The following is a 20,789-nucleotide window of genomic DNA, read 5'->3' as shown; positions in this document are numbered from 1 at the left end:
CTGATCTGAAAGTTGCACAGGGGGAAAGTTCAATTTCATGCTTCGAAGCTCCATGTTTTTGCCCTTGTCCTGTGTCCTGACAGCACAGGACCCCTATCGTGAATTTTCCTGAGGGCACCTCAGGCTTCTCCTTCCCCTTCCTGCCTCATTCTAAACCCCAGTAAGCCAGCCTAATAATACACCAGCCCCGGGCATGTGCTCTGATTACAGCAGGTTCATGTGTTACCTTTCAGAGGTAGCCTATTTACATTCAACAGTGTCCTTCCATAAAAGGACAACATCTGACAAACGTCCTTCAATAAAAGAATCAATAGCCTTTGCTGGAAGCTCCTGGTTTCATTGTTTGAACACTCAGTTAGTGTTGCTATTTCCTTAGGTGAAGAACCTTTCGGAAGAAATGACAGGCCTCGAAGAAAACATTTCCAAACTGAGCAAGGAGAAGAGACTTCTGCAGGACGCCCATCAGCAAACCCTGGACGATCTCCAAGTCGAGGAAGACAAAGTCAATGGCCTCATCAAAACAAACGTCAAGCTGGAGCAGCAAGCAGATGATGTGAGGGTGCTTCACGGGGAGGCTCTCGCCAGCGTTGCTTGCAGGGGGGCTGGGTAAAGACAGGGTCCGAACGGGAGGCGGTGGGTGAGCGTTCAGACCCTGGAATCAGAATCACTGGCCTGTGGGCTCAGCCCTCTCCAGACGCAGCTGGGATGCTAAGCAAGCCATTTACACTGCGGAGCCTCGGTGTCCTCCTTGTGAAATGGTACCACTAGCTTGACCTCGAGTGTTTCCGTGGAAAGCTCAGCACGTAGATACAGAGTGTTGGTAAACCATTAGCTGCTGATACCATCACCCTCATCACCATCATCACCATCACCCTCACCATCATCATCATCATCATCACCATCACCCTCACCATCATCATCATCACCATCATAATCACCATCACCCTCACCATCATCATCATCATCATCACCCTCTCCATCACCCTCACCATTATCATCACCATCACCATCATCATCACCATCATCACCCTCACCATCATCATCACCCTCACCATCACCCTCACCATCATCATCATCACATCATCATCATCACCATCATCATCATCACATCATCACATCACCATCATCACCCTCACCATCACCATCATCACCCTCACCATCACCCTCATCATCATCATCATCATCACCATCATCATCATCACATCACCATCATCATCATCATCATCACCATCACCATTATCACCATCACCATCACCCTCATCATCATCATCATCATCACATTATCATCACCATTATCACCATCACCCTCACCATCATCATCATCATCATCACCATCACCCTCACCATCATCATCATCATCACCATCACCATCATCACATCACCATCATCACCCTCACCATCACCATCACCATCATCACCATCACCCTCATCATCATCATCATCACCCTCACCATCACCCTCATCATCATCATCACCCTCACCATCACCCTCACCATCATCATCATCATCATCACCATCACCCTCACCATCATCATCATCACCATCATAATCACCATCACCCTCATCATCATCATCATCATCATCACCCTCTCCATCACCCTCACCATTATCATCCCCCTCACCATCATCATCATCACCATCATCATCATCATTACCATCATCACCATCATCCACACCATCACCATCATCATCATCATCATCACCATCACCATCATCACATCATCATCACCATAATCACCCTCACCATCATCATCATCATCACCCTCACCATCACCCTCACCATCATCATCATCACCATCATCACCACCATCATCATCATCATCACATCATCATCACCACCATTATCACCATCACCATCATCACCATCATCATCACATCATCACATCATCATCATCACCATCATCACCCTCACCATCACCATCACCATCATCACCCTCACCATCACCCTCATCATCATCATCATCATCATCATCATCACCATCACCCTCACCATCATCATCATCATCGTCACCCTCACCATCACCCTCACCATCATCATTGTCATCACTGGCCCCCATTTCTAGGTCTCTTGGGTTCCAAAAGCTTCAGTCTTGTACTAACATTGCCAAACATGAGTTCAGTCCATGACCATGAAAACGATCAGTTCTCTCCCTCATGCTCCATTTTGTTCCTAAGATAAGAACTAGGTTCAAAGTCTTCAGCTTTTGTTCCCCATTGTGGCTAGAACTTTGCCAGATGTCCTTAATTTCCCTAAGGACAGAGAAGGTGTACTCCTGCCCCCCGCCCCTCCCCTTCTTTGCCTAAGGCTCCCCACAGCTGCTCGGTGTAAGTGGGACACGGAGAGACGGTGTGCAGTGTAGACCTTCCTGGGCACCGCTGTGGCTGTGCCCGTCCCTGGAAGTCCTGTTTGTCCCAGTCCGCGCCAGAGCATGACCCTCTGGGCAACTGTTTCTGCGGGGAGCCTGGCCCGGGACCAGGCATGTGGGAATCGGCTGAAAGGGGCAACCCGGAGTCCCTGAAGGTGGTGCCAGCACTCCGGGGCTGCCTTTGCCGAGAAGGGGGCAGGGAGGAGGGAGGAGGGAGGAGGGAGGAGGCAGGAGGCAGGAGGGAGGAGGCAGGAGGCAGGAGGCAGGAGGAAACCCGCTCCCTCCTGGACCAGGGTCGTGCCCCCCCCTCAGGGAGCCTGGGGGCAGTCACAAGCACGTGTGCGGTGGCACCGGTCGAAGGGGCCAGCTCGCTCTCCTCGCAGGATCTCAACCCCCTCCCTTCCCCTCCCCCCACCATGTCTCGCCAGCTGGAGGGCTGCCTGGAGCAGGAGAAGAAACTGCGGGCCGACCTGGAGCGGGCGAAGCGGAAGCTGGAAGGGGACCTGAAGCTGTCCCAGGAGTCCGTGATGGACCTGGAGAACGACCGGCAGCAGCTGGAGGAGAAGCTGAAAAAGTGGCTGTTTCGTTCCCGAGTCTGAGCCCGAGAGCCCATGTCCTCTTTTGAGAGGCTTGTATGTCATGTCCCTTTCAACACATCTCTCTCTGTCTGCAGGAAGGAGTTCGAAATCAGTCAGTTACAAACCAAAATTGACGACGAACAAGTTCACAGTCTGCAGTTACAGAAGAAGATTAAAGAGCTGCAGGTGGGCTGAGGGGAAAGCCCTGTGCCTTGCTCCGCCTCTTTAACATTTATTACTGTTTAGAGAAGGAGAGGGGGGGAGAAACATCACTTTGTTGTTCTACTTATTTATGCATTCATTGGTTGATTCTTGTACGTGCCTGCAATCTTGGAGTATGAGGACAACTCTCAGATCAACTGAGCTACCCGGCCTGGCTTCCCCTTTGTTGTTTTAGCTGCTTCTCTTCTTCTTGCCCTGGAGCTGAAGAGAATGTCTTGTCCTTCCCTTTATTTTTTAAAATTAATATCTTAGTTTTCTAAGTAACACATAGATAGATTTCCTTGGAAACCATGAACAGATTACCAATAAGGCTGAATATTATTGATAAGGGTGCTTTGGTCACCACCCCTAAGAAGTCAAGGCCACCTTCAGTTGGATGTGCGTCCTTCTGTATGTTTGGCAATGAAATCACGTACATGTAAGACCCCCTCTTCCCACAATATATAAGATATTATATACTGCTCACAAAAATTAGGGGACATTTTATCGCTTCATATTCATTTTGAAATGTCCCCTAATTTTACACACGTATATGTTTATACACACACACACACACACACACACACATACAGTGTGTTCGTAAAGTCATGGTGCACTTTTGACCAGTCACAGGAAAGCAACAAAAGATGATAAAAATGTGAAATCTGCACCAAATAAAAGGAAAACTCTCCCAGTTTCATACCTATTCAGTGCAGTTAGATGTGGGCTCACGCACAGATTTTTTTTTTAAAGATTTTATTTATTTATTTATTTATTTATTTAGAGACAGAGAGAGGGATAGATAGGGACAGACAGACAGGAACGCAGAGAGATGAGAAGCATCAGTCATCAGTTTTTCTTTGTGGCACCTTAGTTGTTCATTGATTGCTTTCTAATATGTGCCTTGACCACGGGCCTTCAGCAGACCGAGTAACCTGTTGCTCGAGCCAGCAACCTTGGGCTCAAGCTGGTGAACTTTTTGCTCAAACCAGATGAGCTGGGCTCAAGCTGGCGACCTCAGGGTCTCGAACCTGGGTCTTCCGCATCCCAGTTCGACACTCTATCCACTGCACCACCACCTGGTCAGGCTCACGCACAGATTTTTTAGGGCTCCTTAGGTAGCTATCCCGTATAGCCTCTACAGACTCGTCACTGACTGATGGCCTACCAGAACGGTGTTTCTCCACCAAACTGCCGGTTTCTTTCAACTGCTTATCCTACCGAGTAATGTTATTCCTATGTGGTGGCGCTTTGTTATAAACGCGCCGATATTCACTTTGCACTTTGGTCACAGATTCTAATTTAGCGAGCCATAGAACACACTGAACTTTCCTCTGTACCGTCCACATCTCGACTGGCATGGCCGTGGGCTGTTCTGCTGTATACAGGGTGTTAAGTCATCATCTGCGCATGCACATATGCTGCCACAATATCCTACAGAAACTGGGAGGGTTTTCCTTTTATTTGGTATATATTGATATATATTTATATATATATACACACACACACACATATAAAATATAAAGAAATAAACATTAAAATACATGTAGTTATAGATAAATATATATTGATATATAAAACATGCACATAGAATCTACATTAAAATGTTGCCATACTGAGACTGTCGTTCTGCGACCTGTTCCCTTCTTGTCGCGATTTGTCCGGCAGAGCTGTCCACGGCAGATACGGGCTAGCTGCTCGGTGGACTCCTCGAGAGCCCCCGGCTCCACCACAGTGGACCCGACCCTCTCCCTGCTGATGGACATGTGGATTGTTGCCAAACTGTTTCATTCATTCAATCTTCTCATGTATTCTTTAGTCTATTGGTGCCCACCCTCTCTCCTCCCCTTCCGACCCTCCCCACGTGGGCTGCTGCCCCCGCAACACACTGACACAGAGACCCTTTCAGGCCCGCACGGAGGAGCTGGAGGAGGAGATCGAGGCGGAGCGCGCCTCCCGGGCCAAAGCCGAGAAGCAGCGCTCCGACCTGTCCCGGGAGCTGGAGGAGATCAGCGAGCGGCTGGAGGAAGCCGGCGGGGCAACCTCTGCCCAGATCGAGATGAACAAGAAGCGGGAGGCCGAGTTCCAGAAAATGCGCCGGGACCTGGAGGAGGCCACCCTGCAGCACGAGGCCACGGCGGCCGCCCTCCGGAAGAAGCACGCGGACAGCGTGGCCGAGCTCGGGGAGCAGATCGACAACCTGCAGAGGGTCAAGCAGAAGCTGGAGAAGGAGAAGAGCGAGCTGAAGATGGAGATCGACGACCTGGCCAGCAACGTGGAGACCGTCTCCAAGTCCAAGGTACCGACCCCCTGCTCTTGGCGGATGGGAGGCCACCATCTTCCCCTGCTGAGTCGGCATGGATCGTTCGATGCCCCAAACTCACTGCATGTTCTAATCCAAACCCCTCCCCCCACTCTGCCTGCTCCCAATCCCAATTCTCCAGATTAATTCAAGTCAGTCAAGCTGGATCCAAAAGCCTGCTATACTCAAGGTCTCATCATCCTTCCAGAATTTTTCAAAGTCTCCAATCCTTCTGGCATTTTCTAGAGTCAACCCCGTGGGTGGATCGCACCAAAGGGCCTTGGTAGATGTGGTTATCCACACGCCACCTTTTTGGCCCACGATATCCGTCTCTGCCAAGCAGGGCCAATGTGCGGTTACGCAGGTGACCCACCCATGGTGGACCCAGGTTTCACGGCACTCGGAGTGCATAAAACTCGGGAGGGGCGGGGCTTTTGAAGAAAATATACATAGATGAGGAGTACAGAATTAAGCATGACCGTCAATATTTGTTTAGAATGAGAAAAATAAGTCACTAATCCCCTGCACCTTGGAGACTAAGGTCCGAGTCTTTTCTCAGATCTCTTTAAGCCATTGGTCAGAAACGCCTACCGGAGACGCTTGCTTGTGATTGGCTTTCCCTTTAAGCCATTGGTCAGAAACGCCTACCGGAGACGCTTGCTTGTGATTGGCTTTCCTTTTAAGCCATTGGTCAGAAACGCCTACCCGGAGACGCTTGCTTGTGATTGGCTTTCCCTTTAAGCCATTGGTCAGAAACGCCTACCCGGAGACGCTTGCTTGTGATTGGCTTTCCCTTTAAGCCATTGGTCAGAAACGCCTACCGGAGACGCTTGCTTGTGATTGGCTTTCCCTTTAAGCCATTGGTCAGAAACGCCTACCCGGAGACGCTTGCTTGTGATTGGCTTTCCCTCCTGCCTGGCATGGACAGCTCCCTGCTGCTGGGGGCCGTGCAGATGAGGCACGAAGCCTAAACCGCACCGGCTTCCCGGTGAACTGGCCTCTGTGTACGGCCACAAAGCACGGTTTCCTTGGGGAGTAACTTGGCGCTCCTAGAGTCAAGCGCTGCTTTTGTGCAGGGAGCTCAGAGCTGCCCTTGGGGCCGCTGGCCAGCCGGCCGGGCTGGAAGAGGCGATGTGGGGCTGCGGACCCCCTGAAGAGGGTTGCCCGGAAGGAAGGACAGGGTGTCTGCGGAGGAGAGGAATGCAGATACGGCCAGAGAACGGCGGCGGTGGTCAGAGAGCCACTGTGGTCTCCAGGGTGCCTCTTGTCCTCACTGAGCCTCCGGGTTCGCACCGCCTGTTCATGCTGCTGATTGTTTTCGCCGCTGCAACGTTTCTGCCTGTCTTGGTTTTTTTCCCCTTTCCCTTAAGAAGTTCATCCCTATGTACTCCCTCCTCCATCCCTCCTCCCTTCCAAAGAGTAACATGGAAAGAATGTGCCGGACTGTGGAAGACCAGTTTAATGAAATCAAAGCCAAGGATGACCAGCAGACGCAGTTGATCCATGATCTGAACATGCAGAAGGCGAGACTGCAGACCCAGAATGGTGAGAACCGGCCAGGGGCCGCAGTCCGGGGGCGGGGGCGGGGGAGGGAGGGGAGGAGGGGGGGAGGGGGGAGGGAGGGGCCGCAGTCCGGGGGCGGGGGTGGGGGAGGGGGGAGGGAGGGGGGAGGGAGGGGCCGCAGTCCGGGGGGCGGGGGAGGGGGGGAGGGGGGAGGGGGGGAGGGGGGGGCCGCAGTCCGGGGGCGGGGGTGGGGGAGGTGGGAGGGAGGGGCCGCAGTCCGGGGGCGGGGGTGGGGGAGGGGGGGAGGGAGGGGCCGCAGTCCGGGGGCGGGGGAGGGGGGAGGGAGGGGCCGCAGTCCGGGGGCGGGGTGGGGGAGGGGGGAGGGGGGGAGGGGGGAGGGGGGGGCCGCAGTCCGGGGGCGGGGGTGGGGGAGGTGGGAGGGAGGGGCCGCAGTCCGGGGGCGGGGGCGGGGGTGGGGGAGGGAGGGGCCGCAGTCCGGGGGCGGGGGAGGGGGGAGGGAGGGGCCGCAGTCCGGGGGCGGGGGCGGGGGAGGGGGGAGGGTGGGGCCGCAGTCCGGGGTGCGGGGGGCTGCGGGCGGGGGGGGGTGCGGGAGGGGGGGGTGCGGGAGGGGGGGGCGGGGGGGGGCGTGCGGGAGGGGCCGCTCTGCAGACACAGCACCGCTTGCCTGCGTTTGTTAGGGGAGCTGAGCCACCAGGTGGAAGAGAAGGAGGCTCTGGTTTCTCAGCTGACCAAAGGCAGGCAGGCCCTCAGCCAGCAGCTCGAGGAGGTAAAGAGGCAACTGGAAGAAGAAACCAAGGTAAGGACACCCCTTCCTGTCGTGGCCGAGGTGTCTGACCAGACCTTAGAAGCTGAGAGGCCGCAGGCTGCCTGGAGGCGGTGTTGCCTCACAAGAGCGGAAGCTGCTCCTCTCTGCGTTGCAGTACCGGTACCGGTACCGTAATGGGAGCCGGGTCTTTGAGGTTCCGAGACCTTGGCATCCGCTCTCTGTCCTCGGAGCTGGAAAACTCTTACAGTGTGCTCCAGCCTCTGGGTCCCTCTGTCCCGCACAGGGTGGTCTGATAAACCCCCTTCCCCATCAGGGACACCCCCTGTCCATCACTGCCCCAGCGTGACCATCTCTGCCTCTGTGCGTTGTGTGGCACTGCCCAGACACACACCCCCGGCCCCTTGACACGCCTGCGTCTTTCTTCCTGTCACACTGTGTGTAAGAAGGCAGGCTCACTGTGGTGCTCTCGCCTTCGCGCCTGCTTATCTTCCTTATTAAGACATATGGGCACCTTATTAAGCCTCAGGCACCGAGCCACACGGGAAAGTCTCTGTAGTTAGAAGACAATGACATCGTTTTTGATGACGTTGCTTTATTTCTGTTGCACTTATTTTCTAATTTTTAACTTGTATTGATTGATTGACTTGAGAGAGAGAGAGAGGGGAAAGGGAAGAGAGAAAGAGAGAGAGATTGATTTTTTGTTGTTGCTGTCCCACTTATCTATGCACTCATTGGCTGATTTTGTATGTGCCCTGACCAGGGATCGAACCTGTAACCTCAGTGTATTGAGGTGACACTCTGACCAACTGAGCTACCCAGACAGGATCTGTTGCATTTATTCTTTTGGCTACCTTCCGATTATGGCAAATACTAATGGTGTTCCATTTACTAGAGCGTACTAGTGTACTTTTTAGGTATAGTTACGTATCATAAAGGAACCAACTTTTTTAAACTTACATAAGTAAGGCAGGTGATCGCATTCCAGCCAAGTTGGCAAAGGCAGCACGGGAATGCTTCTACCCGGGAAGTGCTGGTTGAAATGCAAACGCCTCCACGTGGAGAACAGCCAAATATGTTTGCAGTTTGTCACCACTGTCCTTCCCCAGGCCAAGAACGCGCTGGCCCACGCCCTGCAGTCCTCCCGCCACGACTGTGACCTGCTGCGGGAACAGTATGAGGAGGAGCAGGAAGCCAAGGCCGAGCTGCAGAGGGCGCTGTCCAAGGCCAACAGCGAGGTTGCCCAGTGGAGGACCAAGTACGAGACGGACGCCATCCAGCGCACGGAGGAGCTGGAGGAGGCCAAGTAGGGGCCCCCGGGTTGCAGCAGGGAAGGGGACCCTAAGGCCCCTGTCAGGGAACGGAGAATTCGTCCTGGAGCACCTCCCTTCCAGACCTGCGGTTTTTCTTAAGCCTTCACGTAGGGTGCTCCTGTCCTCCCGTGGGGTACCGCCCACTCCACCCAGTTCCCTCAGTGCCTCTTTGGTGACCAAGCTTTGCCACTAAGCGCTGGAGGATTCTCCCGATATTACTTAAATCCTCTCCACGCATCAAACGCTAGATCTTGGGCTTCTCAAGTTCCAGTCTCCGTAGAGACCTCTTGTTTCTCTTCTGACGTGACACTTCTGAGGCAGCCCGCCCCTGCCCAGGAAACAGAGTCTGGTTCTCTCAGGAAGAAGCTGGCCCAGAGGCTGCAGGAGGCCGAGGAGAACACGGAGGCCGTGAGCTCCAAGTGCGCGTCCTTGGAGAAGACCAAGCAGCGGCTCCAGGGGGAAGTGGAGGACCTGATGCTGGGTCTGGAGCGCGCCAACGCCGCCTGCGCCACCCTGGACAAGAAGCAGAGGAACTTCGACAAGGTCTTTCCCTAACACCTGACGGTGGCACTGCTGAGAGTGGCAGCCCTCCCTGCCCGCCCGTGCCAGAGGGCACACGGTCTGGCAGCCGTCGGTCAGAGCATAACATCCCAGGTCGGGGAGGTTCAGGGATCTGCAGTGTCTCTCTTTCTGTGACAGTCCCTCCAAAGGAACTGTACTTTTAGTTAAAGCGACTTTGGTTTACCTGGAGGTGCAAACACCTTTAAGAGTACTATACAGTGAGCCCTGGTTGGTCGGCTCAGTGGTAGAGTGTTGACCTGGCATGTGGATGTCCTGGCTTTGATTCCTGGTCAGGGCACACAGGAGAAGCAACTATCTGCTTCTCCACCCATTTCCCTGCCCCCCCTCTTTCTCTCTTCTCTCTTTCTCTCTCCTCCTCCCACAGCCATGGCTTGAATGGTTTGAGCAAGTTGGCTCCGGGTGCTGAGGGTGGCTCCATGGCCTCACCTCAGGTGTTAAAATAGCTCGTTTGCTGAGCAACAGAGCACTGGCCCCAGCTGGGCAGAGCATCACTCCCTAATGGGCTTGCTGGGTGGATCTTGGTCAGGGTGCATGTGGGAGTCTGTCTCTGCCCTCCCTGCTTCTCAATTAATAATTTAAAAGAATAGAAAAGAATACTGTACAATGGATCATTGTAGGGACATCAGAGTGTGGGGGTCCCTGACCTGGAATGGTGGCCCCTGTTTCTCTAGTCCTAAGGATGGAAGGATAAAGCCTTGGTCCCCTGGCCCTTTCTCCTTCCCATGTGTCCCTTGCTCATCTCCTAGGTCCTTGCAGAGTGGAAGCAAAAGCTGGATGAGAGCCAAGCAGAGTTAGAAGCCGCTCAGAAAGAGTCCCGGTCACTCAGCACTGAAATCTTCAAGATGCAGAATGCCTACGAGGAGGTGGTGGATCAGCTGGAGACCCTGAGGCGGGAGAATAAGAATCTGCAAGGTGAGCCGCCTCCCCAGCACAGGTGTGGAACACCCCCCTTCTCTCCTGCCCACACCTCCTCCTGCCCACTGCCCCGCCACGTCTTCACCTCCACTCGGAACCCCGAGGCCTGAGCCCTCCTCCTAATGGAAGGCACAGTAGTAGCAACATCACAGACTCAAGAGCAGAGGGCACGGAGGGTTGCTAAGTTGACTGTCAGAGATCATTTCCCCGAATTCCGTCTCTATGTGGCTTTGTGTCCTTGGGCATGTCACTAAGTCTTAGGACCTCAAACATTTTTTCTACAAAATTAGACCACACCCAAAAGTCCTGAAAGACTCTGATTCTCTAAGCATTTTCCCTACAATTGTCTTCTCTGGTCCTCTGGACCGTCGTGTTGAGTTTGAGAAGTTTCAGGGCATGCGATGGTCTTGTCACTGCTCGCTAAGCACAGTGCTGGTGAGGCAACCCACCTGTGCCTCGCGGACTCCTCCAGTCTAAATGTTGCCAATGAACCGCCAGTCAATCCCTCCGCTGCCTGACACTGTCACACAGAGCCCGTGGCCACAGCCGAAACCCAGCCTGTCCTTTTGCAGAAGAGATCTCTGACCTAACCGAGCAGATGGCAGAGACAGGCAAGAACCTTCAGGAGGTGGAGAAGACCAAGAAGCAAGCGGAGCAAGAAAAGTCAGACCTCCAGGCTGCCCTGGAGGAGGTAGAGGCAAGTGTCCAGGATGTGACCAGGGAAGCTCAGGAGGAGGGCGGCCCCGGGGGGGGGGGGACCAGCTCCCCCGTGGGAGACCCCGCCCGGAAGAACGATGGCGCCCAGGGGAAACAGCAGGCTCTGCTGCTTCCTCTCCCCATGTCTTCTAGTTCAGCGTCTTCCCCTTTTGAAAATAAATTTACTTGTGATTTCCTCAGTTTTTCCTCTCGAAAAGCAAGAACTTATTCACCAAATGTCTTGAAAGCTCTCTCCGAATCCCTTGGTTTTGTCTTAGGATCACACGTGATCATCTTTGGGTACCGGGAATCCTGTGCAATGGAAATTGTGCCGTGTTCAGCTGTGGCCAGTAGGGGGCAGGTGATGGAGATGTGTCTATGAAAATTTGCGTCACGCTGGATAACTAATGCGAGAGCAACTGCCCCGTCATTTGAGAGACTAGATTGGCTCCTGACTTAAGGCCTTGTTAAAATATACACACTCAATAAAATGCTCACTGATTCAAAAAGACGCTCTGTCCCCCTCAAGACCTGTCGATAACAAAGTTTTAGTCCCAGTTTCATTGCTAGTAAGGACATTTGGGAGCGAATCATTTGACCTCTTTGGGTGTAGTTCTATTCACCTGTAAAAGGGGTATTATTATCATTCCCACTTGATCCTGATGGGGATGAAAAGACCCACTGAAGCCTGACCAGGTGGTGGTGCAGTGGATAGAGCATTGGGCTGGGACACAGAGGACCCAGGTTCGAGACCCCAAGGTCACCGGATTGAGCGTAGGCTCAACCAGCGTGAGCGTGGGATCATAGACATGACACCATGGTCGCTGGCTTGAACAAGGGGTCACTGGCTCAGCTGGAGGCCCCCAGTTAAGGCATGTATGATAAGCAGTCAATGAACAACTAAAGGTGACACAACAATGAGTTGATGCTTCTCATCTCATTCCCTTCTTGTCTGTCACTCTCATGCTAGAAAGAAAGAAAGAAAACAAAGGAAGAAAGAAAGAAAAGAAAGGAAGAAAGAAAGAGAGAGAGAGAGAGAAAGAACCCAGGAAAGCACTTGTAATCACCCCCTTGCTTCTGTCAGGGTTCGCTGGAGCACGAAGAGAGCAAGATTTTGCGCGTCCAACTGGAGCTGAGCCAGGTCAAGTCCGAGCTTGAGCGCAAGGTCACGGAGAAGGACGAAGAGATCGAGCAGCTGAAGAGGAACGGCCAGCGCGCGGCAGAGGCCGTGCAGAGCGTGCTGGACGCCGAGGTCCGGAGCCGCAATGACGCCCTGCGCCTCAAGAAGAAGATGGAAGGCGACCTCAATGAGCTGGAGATTCAGCTGGGCCACGCCAACCGCCAGCTGGCAGAAACCCAGAAACACCTACGCGGAGTCCAGGGCCAGCTCAAGGTGACCGCGTGGTCCCTGGCGGGCCTGGATGGGCCCTCCGCCGGCCCTGGCGCTGACTTCACTCCCGGTTTCCCCGACAGGACTCCCAGCTGCAACTGGACGACACCCTGCGGAGCAATGAGGACCTCAAGGAGCAGCTGGCCATCACAGAGCGCAGGAACGGCCTCCTGCTGGAGGAGCTGGAGGAGATGAAGGTGGCCCTGGAGCAGACAGAGCGTACCCGCAGGCTGTCGGAGCAGGAGCTGCTGGACGCCAGCGACCGGGTGCAGCTGCTGCACGCACAGGTGCATCCGCGCTCCCTCCGCAGGGGGCGGGGGGTCACGCATGTTGCGGGGAAGTCAGAACAAGGATGGATGCTCTATTGCGTAAAGGCGCTGGAGACGGCTTCCCAGGAGACACTGCGCTGAAGCAGTCGTGGTGGCAAGTGAGGGCTGTCTTTCAAAATAACTACGTTTGTTGTTTATGAAGGCTTTAAAAAATTCCTTCTTATTAAAAAGTAGAGACGACAAGCACACAACAAGAAGAAAAATACCAACCATATCGTTAACATTTTGAGACCTTTCATTCTAAGCCCTTGTCTATATACGTAAATATTATGTGGGGGTTTTTTTTTTTGTAAAAATGGGACCAAACTTTTTGCAACTTATCTTCATTTAACAGTGGGTCATGAACATAGTTCTACATCTTTAGATGGTCTTCAAATGACTAGTTTTAATGGCAGGAAAGTAATCTGTGATAGTTGTGTATTAGAGCATTTTTATTTAACCAGTTTTTAATGGTTGAATAGTTTTAGATTGTTCCCTCCCCCAAAAAATTTTGCTGTTAGAAAAACTGATATGACAAACTCCTTTTTAACTAAGTTTTCACATGTATCCATTATTATTATTTTCCTAATATTCCCAGAAGTAAATAAATTCCTAGAAGGAAAACCTCATGGTGCAGACAGGAAGGACATTGTAATGTGTCATAAAGTGATCTTTAAGTAAGTGCTCCCAGTTTTTATTGGCCATTGGGAAACTATATGAACGCTCTTTCCTGTAAATTCCCAAAGACCCTAGGTATTATATTTTAAATTTTACCAATTTTATTTTTGAAAATATCTCTTTTTAAAAAAAATTTTTTTTTGATTACTAATGAGTCAGAACATTTCATCATATATTTTTGCCACTTGGATTTCTTCTGTTGTGTCTTACCGATTTGTACTTTTTGCCCTTTTTTTCTATTGACTTGTCTTACATGTTAAGGAAGAGAATTTTTCTCGGTAATATCCATTGCAAATGTGTTCCAGTTTGCCCCCACTTTTGCAATTCCATTTGTGGTATATTTTGACCATCAGAATTATTTTTAATTTTATATAGTCATGCCTACAAATCATTTCCTTATTACAACACCTTTTTCTTTTCTTTTCTTTTCTTTTCTTTTCTTTTTTTTTTTTTTTTTTTTTTTGAGCTATTCTTCCTCGAATATTGGAAAGTCTCTCTTGATCATTTATGCGGTTGTTTGCTACGCAATCCCTGGGTCTCCAGGACTTTCTGCTAGGTTCATCCCCATGTAACAAACAAGAAATGGAACATGATCGTGGTTTCTTTCCTCAGCCCACCCAACTCTCTCCTTGCCAATTGTTTTAAGTGTCCAAACGTAACCCAGCCTCCTGGTATCTAACTTTGTCTTCTAGAACACAAGCCTGATCAATCTCAAGAGGAAACTGGAAGCCGACATAGCGCAGTGCCAGGCAGAGGTGGAGAACTCCATCCAGGAATCCAGAAATGCGGAGGAGAAGGCCAAGAAGGCCATCACGGAGGTGAGCTCGGTCTCCTTTGTTCTCTTCAGAGAGGCTGTTGGGAGATGAGAAACGGGGCTTCTAAGCCTGGGCATGACGAGTAGCTTTCATCCTCTTAAGACCTGAGTCAGTCCGTGGTGGCTCTCTGGAGAGCCGGGATGAGCGGGGACAAGGTGGGGAGGAGTGCCGTGCACCCTGGGTGGTGGCTGAGTGAGGGAGCCGTAGGCCAGCGGGGGCAGTGCCCGCCCAGCAGCACCTCTCGACGCTCCGGGAGGGGTGCGGTGGGCGCATGGCCCACTGCCGTCTCCTGTGAACTTGACCAGGCGGCCATGATGGCCGAGGAGCTGAAGAAGGAGCAGGACACCAGCGCCCACCTGGAGCGGATGAAGAAGAACCTGGAGCAGACGGTGAAGGACCTGCAGCACCGTCTGGACGAGGCGGAGCAGCTGGCCCTGAAGGGCGGGAGGAAGCAGATCCAGAAACTGGAGAACCGGGTAGGGTGGCTGGAGAGGACTCCCTCTCAGAGCGCACCCCGTCCAGCTGCCCCGGGCAGAACCACAGCCTGGATGTCCAGGCTGGGAAAGTGGTCACTCACTCAACAGACCGCGAAACTCCCTGGGGGCCAGATCTCCCACCCGTTACTTTTCCACTGGTCCCTACACCCCAGCAGGCACGAACCCACGTTAGAATGCTTATGCCTCAATAACTGTAGTGTCATGCCAGTTTTACATGCTCACATTCTGGTTTTATATATAGTTTCAGATCTACATAAATGGGTGAGACGGGGAGTGTACATTACAATCATAAAATTACACGTGTGAGCGGAATTGGAATTTTGGACCAACCTCTGCTTTGATAAACGGCGGCCCACCCATCCTCTGTAAAATCTGGAGTCTCCCTCCTTCATCTCCCACTTCTGGGTCTGGTTCCCTTCCCTGACTTCCTAATCTCTGAACGCTGCCTGCGCTTCTGGTGTGTTCCTCACCGCATCCTAGCTGGGGGTGACCCACGCTCCCTCCCGGCCAGCGCACCAGGACGCCAGCGCCCCCCGGGGGAGAGCCCTGCCTTTTCCTCCACGGGGAGTATAGGTCGTCCTTGTGCTCTCCCTTTGCCGACTGTTCCCTGCGTCTCTCCTTTGCCTCACTCTCCCCTGTAGGACTGCGGTGGGGCATGTGATTTGTCTTTAGAACGGGCTCCGCTACCAGTTAGCATTTTGAAGAAGGGCTGTGCGGAGGAGGTTGTCAGAATGCCTCTGTTGTCCCCAGGGGAGAGGAAAGGAAAGAGTGTGGGAGGGAGAGAGGAGGAGGGGGAAGAGGTGACAAAGAGAAGGAACCCACGTCTCCCGCAGGAAAGACCCAAACACAGCCGCTCTTCACGCCGGCCTCCCGAGGCCGTGCACCCGCACTGGCACGCTTTAGATGGGGAAGGATTATTTTTGGTGAAAAGGTAGAAGGTCTAAGTAACAAAAGTAAACACCAGGGAAGATAGTGCTTCCAAAAAATCATTAAATGCTTAATTATTCCCTGTCCTGTTCTATTAAAATGAGCTTAGGCCCGTCCTTCTCGTGCATGGATACCTCCCTCCCTCTAGGGTGGGACAGAATCTCTCGCCACCCCCTGAGCCTTTGAGACCTGGGTCAGCAGGGAGCCCTCGGCCAGCCTCCCCTCACCTGGCGAGGAACCTTCCGAGTCGTCCAGCTGCCGGGTTATCTTGGTTTCCTACACCTGACAGAGGCCTGGAAAGCACCCCGGGGAAATAATGTTTGTAGCCCCGGAGAGAGGACAGCTCCCCGGGACTCCTGGAGTCGGGGGTGAGGGGTAGGGACCTAGTTTGGAACAGCGCCCAGAGTGCACCTGTCCCACCGGTAGATTTCAGAGTTGACCTGGCCATTCTGCAAGCTCAGAGCTGCCACTGGTCTGTGGTGGCCCCAGTGGTTCCCAATGGCTGCCGCTACCCCCCACTTCTCGGCTCCCTCTGGATTATGTAGCTGGGGACACCATTGGTGACCTGAGTTCCTAATGGCTGTCCTCTGCCATCAAGACTTCAGGAAAGGTGGAAACAGCTACAAAACGAACGACGGTGTAGCACTTTATCATTAAAAAAAAAAATACTTCCACACCTTTTTCTGATGTAAGCCCACATTGGAGGTAGCTTGGGCAGGAATCCCAATCTCCACGAAAACTCATTCCCAGTGAGGGCAGCTGCTTGGCCCCGGACCACTCAGCCAGGCCTGGACCCTGAGCACGCCCTGGGCCGCTCGTGGCACTGGCTCTCTCCGTGACCCTGCCTGTCTTCCTCAATCGGGAAGCAGGCCCAGCACGAGCAGCCATGCAGGTTACCCCGCGGGGCGAGCTGGGGTGCATGCAGCCCTGTTCTCGCCGAGCTGCACAGCCCCAGAGGAAGCAGCATCTTCGCAGAGCCGGACCTGGCAGCCAAGCCGTGTGCCCCTGCGGCCACCGCTGACCGAAAAGGGTGTCTTGTTCTCATTTGCACAAAACCGCCTCCTGCGCCAGGGGTGGCCCTGTGGATTAAATGTGGTTCCGGCGTTGTCCTCGGAGGAGACGCTTTTGCCAAAGAATCGGAGGATCTTGAGTCCGCCCTGGAGTGACAGACACAGGAGCCCCCGGGAAGCCTGGGGGACAGGGCTTGACCCCTGTGCTCTCTCGGCCACACGCAGGTGAGGGAGCTGGAGAACGAGCTGGACGCCGAGCAGAAGAGGGGGGCCGAAGCCCTGAAGGGGGCCCACAAGTACGAGCGCAGAGTCAAGGAGATGACTTACCAGGTAGATCGAGGTCCCAGGGCCCGAGCGAGCACTCTGCTGCTGGGAGCGGCGGCGGGTCTGGGGCCGCCGGCACGGACGGCATGGATGCTCTGTTGCAGGCCGAGGAGGACCGCAAGAACGTCCTCAGGCTCCAGGACCTGGTGGACAAGCTGCAGGCCAAGGTGAAGGCGTACAAGAGGCAGGCGGAGGAGGCTGTAAGTAGGGGAGGTCTCGGCATGCCCCGCCCTGGGGAAGGGGGAGGGTGTTCCTGTTTCCTGTAGGCCACGGAGCCCGAGGTCTAAGCTTTCCCAGAGGCTGCAAAAGCAGGGAGCCCTGTACTCCTCCCTCCCCTGGTCTGTGATGCACAATCCTGGCCCTCGGCCCCCTCCTCGGTGGCCTGCCCTCACCCCGTGTGACCCAGCCCTCCTCACACTATTTCACCCCCCCCCATCCCAGAGCACCTTAGCCCACCCACGGCCTCTCTTCTCCCCACCTCCCAGACCACTGTGGCCTGCCCCACCAGCCCACCCCGACTGTGACCTGGCTTTGGACATCTACTCCTGGTTCACGTCATCCAACTCCCCCACTTCCTTGTCCCTTCGCCCCCTCCCCGGAGTCCTCGTCCGTCCTCTCATCCTTCCAGCCCTCCTTAATGCCCACTACTCCACTCTCTACTCTTCGATCTGCCCTTGCTTGGTCAAACAGGGAAAACCAACAGGGGAGGAATGGAACGGGCTGACCACGGGGTTTCCGAACTATCTTCTGGGGACACTGGATCTGGGGGGGTGACTAGCAGGAAGCTGAGGCTGGAGGGGGGAGGGAGGAGGGGTGTTCTCTTTTATAGGAAACAGATTGCCGCTGGGAAAGGAGGGGAGGTCGAGGGGGAAGGGGGATGGATGGTGATGGAGGGAGACTTGGCTAAGGGTGGGGAACGCATTATGCAATACACAGATGATATATTATACAATTGTGGACCAGAAACCCGTGTGATTTTATTAACCAGTGTCATTCCAATAAAGTCAATAAAAATTTTGAAAAATAGAGGAGGAAATGCTGAGTTGAACAAAGTTGGACTGGCTGCTTCACTTCTAAGATTGCTCAGACTTTGTAGCTGTATGTAATGGACTCTTCCAAGTGGAGCAGGCGTTCTGCAATGTAGCAGAGCGTCCCACAGGACTAGCGTTCGGAGGAACCGAATCTGAGGGACCCACGTCCTAAATGACGTAACATCCGGCTTCTCTCCTTGTCCTTTTCACCTCCTGCCCAGCAGGCTGGCTGGCTCCCTCTTTTTTTTTTTTTTTTTCCATTTTTCTGAAGCTGGAAACAGGGAGAGACAGACAGACAGACTCCCGCATGCGCCCGACCGGGATCCACGCGGCACGCCCACCAGGGGCGGTGCTCTGCCCACCAGGGGGCGATGCTCTGCCCATCCTGGGCGTCGCCATATTGCGACCAGAGCCACTCTAGCGCCTGAGGCAGAGGCCACAGAGCCATGCCCAGCACCCGGGCCATCTTTGCTCCAATGGAGCCTTGGCTGCGGGAGGGGAAGAGAGAGACAGAGAGGAAAGCGCGGCGGAGGGGTGGAGAAGCAAATGGGCGCTTCTCCTATGTGCCCTGGGGTTGGCTCCCTCTTGATGGCAGGGAGGCATCTGAACTGGTGACACAGATTGGTGCCACTGCATTAGTGTAGCGGCCGCAGGGCTGGCTGGCCGGAGGGTGTCCGGAAGGTTACCTTTGTCGGGGACCCTTGACCCATGCTGGAAGAGCAGGAATTGGCCAGAGGCAGATGATGCTGGGAGCAAGGACAGGGCAAGGGGGACTGTGGCCATGGCCTCTGACCCCCCCCCCCCCGGCCGCCTTGGGACGACTCTGGACTCGGGTCTCTTTCTAAGAGCTCCAGAGGGGGAGACGGCCCTAAAGCGGGGTGTGGGGAAACAGGGCTGCGTGCTGCATCCTCACCCCTGAAGAGCTCGGCTTTCTCTCCCCTGCCACCAGTGAATCCGAGACCCTAGTCCTCCTCGTTCCCCAGTTCCCCAGGGGCCTGTAGGGGCCTGGGGCCTCGGAGCCGGAGTAAGGGGCTCCCTCAAACTCCCCCCCCCTCCGTCTTCTGTCAGGAGGAGCAGGCCAACACGCAGCTGTCCCGCTGCCGGAGGGTCCAGCACGAGCTGGAGGAGGCGGAGGAGCGGGCCGACATCGCTGAGTCCCAGGTCAACAAGCTGCGGGCCAAAAGCCGCGAAGTTGGGGGCCAGGTGAGAACCGCCTTCTCCCCCCCCCCCCCGGAGATCCTGAGCCCCAGGACCATGGGTGTACTGGGGAGAATTCGGAGGGTCTCTGTGGGTGCCTCTTCCCTGCTGCTGGTCACTCACTCACAGACACCCCTACTTCACCCAGAACCCCGTGGTTCCAGGATCAGAGGAAGGAAGCCCCGTGGGGCCAGCAGCCACACGTCTTACCCTGCCCACCCCTCCCAGCTGTAGCAGGCCTTGCCCAGGAAGCCCCTTCTTTTTCTTTTTCTTTTCTTTTTTTCTTGTTTTTTTTTTGGGGGGGGGACATAGACAGAGAGTCAGAGAGAGGGACAGACAGACAGGAAGGGAGAGAGATGAGAAGCATCAATTCTCTGTTGCGGCCCCTTAGTTGTTCATTGATTGCTTTCTCATATGTGCCTTGACTGGGGGGCTACAGAGGAACAAGTGACCCCTTGCTCAAGCCAGCGACCTTGGGCTCAAGCCAGCAACCTTGGGCTTCAAGCTGGTGAGCTTTGCTCAAACCAGATGAGCCCACGCTCAAGCCAGCGACCTCAGGGTTTAGAACCTGGGTCCTCCGCGTCCCAGTGTGATGCTCGATCCACTGCGCCACAGGCCCCTTCCTTCCAGGGCTGTACCCCTTCTCCGGGGCCTTGGCGGCTTCGTGGCTATAATACCATTGCTGGATATTCTTCTGGAGTTCCGTCTTTCCCAGCTGCCCCACTTGAAGATGACACTGGGCCTTGCTTTCCTTTGACTCCCATCCTGGGTGCATTTTTCTTTCTCCACAGAAGATGGAAGAATGAGGCCCTCCTGTCGCCCGTTACCATGGGCACCTCTGGGAGAGTGGAAGGAAGACATTGTGAGAAATAAATTCTCCTAACGCCTCGGACACTCGGTTCTCCTGTGTTCATTATCACGGCTCATTCCTCTTCTGGGGGGGGGGGGAGTTAGTGTTTAGATCCTTGCCTGATCTCTTGTTCATATAAAGAAAGTAAGGGGTGGGCAGGGAGTGTCCCTGCTCCGAGTGGGAGGGTTGAAGGCCAGCCCCTGCCGGGTACGTCACCAGTGTCCATGGCACGGAAACGTGGAGACTCTTTTCTGATAACTCGAGCATGTCTCCTTCCTAGGGAGTCACGATTCTTTCGGCTCAGTTCCCCGTTTTCTCCCCAAATTTACAGCTAGGGGATCTGGGTCCAGCTCAACTAAGGACTCTGACTATAGCTGTCCAGGGCAGGGTGCAGACTGACCCAAAGATCCAGACTCCAAGGTAGAGCTCTTTCCGCCAAGCACGTCTGCTTCCCACCCCGCCCTCTAAGGACCATGCCTGCTCTCCTCTCCGACCCCCATCACGCCCATGACGTCTGGGGGC

At 54.1% G+C, this 20,789-nt stretch overlaps 1 protein-coding gene across 1 annotated transcript in view; it reads left to right on the top strand.

Moving 5' to 3' along the window:
* LOC136392597 (myosin-13) overlaps nt 1-20,268 on the top strand; it is a 55,218-nt gene extending 34,950 nt beyond the window's left edge. Inside the window, exons 22-39 of the mRNA XM_066364881.1 lie at nt 377-553; nt 2,795-2,940; nt 3,040-3,130; nt 5,055-5,444; nt 6,866-6,992; nt 7,649-7,767; nt 8,844-9,040; nt 9,407-9,590; nt 10,376-10,541; nt 11,117-11,241; nt 12,325-12,633; nt 12,714-12,917; nt 14,309-14,434; nt 14,737-14,907; nt 17,091-17,195; nt 17,294-17,389; nt 19,289-19,423; nt 20,209-20,268. Of these exons, the coding sequence (XP_066220978.1) occupies nt 377-553; nt 2,795-2,940; nt 3,040-3,130; nt 5,055-5,444; nt 6,866-6,992; nt 7,649-7,767; nt 8,844-9,040; nt 9,407-9,590; nt 10,376-10,541; nt 11,117-11,241; nt 12,325-12,633; nt 12,714-12,917; nt 14,309-14,434; nt 14,737-14,907; nt 17,091-17,195; nt 17,294-17,389; nt 19,289-19,423; nt 20,209-20,223 (2,883 nt within the window). The 3' untranslated portion in view covers nt 20,224-20,268. The remainder of the gene's footprint in view (nt 1-376; nt 554-2,794; nt 2,941-3,039; nt 3,131-5,054; nt 5,445-6,865; nt 6,993-7,648; nt 7,768-8,843; nt 9,041-9,406; nt 9,591-10,375; nt 10,542-11,116; nt 11,242-12,324; nt 12,634-12,713; nt 12,918-14,308; nt 14,435-14,736; nt 14,908-17,090; nt 17,196-17,293; nt 17,390-19,288; nt 19,424-20,208) is intronic.
* The last annotated feature ends 521 nt before the right edge of the window (nt 20,269-20,789 follow it).

This window comes from Saccopteryx leptura, chromosome 2, assembly GCF_036850995.1.
Source record: "Saccopteryx leptura isolate mSacLep1 chromosome 2, mSacLep1_pri_phased_curated, whole genome shotgun sequence".
Lineage (NCBI taxonomy): Eukaryota > Metazoa > Chordata > Mammalia > Chiroptera > Emballonuridae > Saccopteryx > Saccopteryx leptura.
Note: the sequence above shows the minus strand (reverse complement) of the source record. Positions and strands in the feature narration are given on the sequence as shown.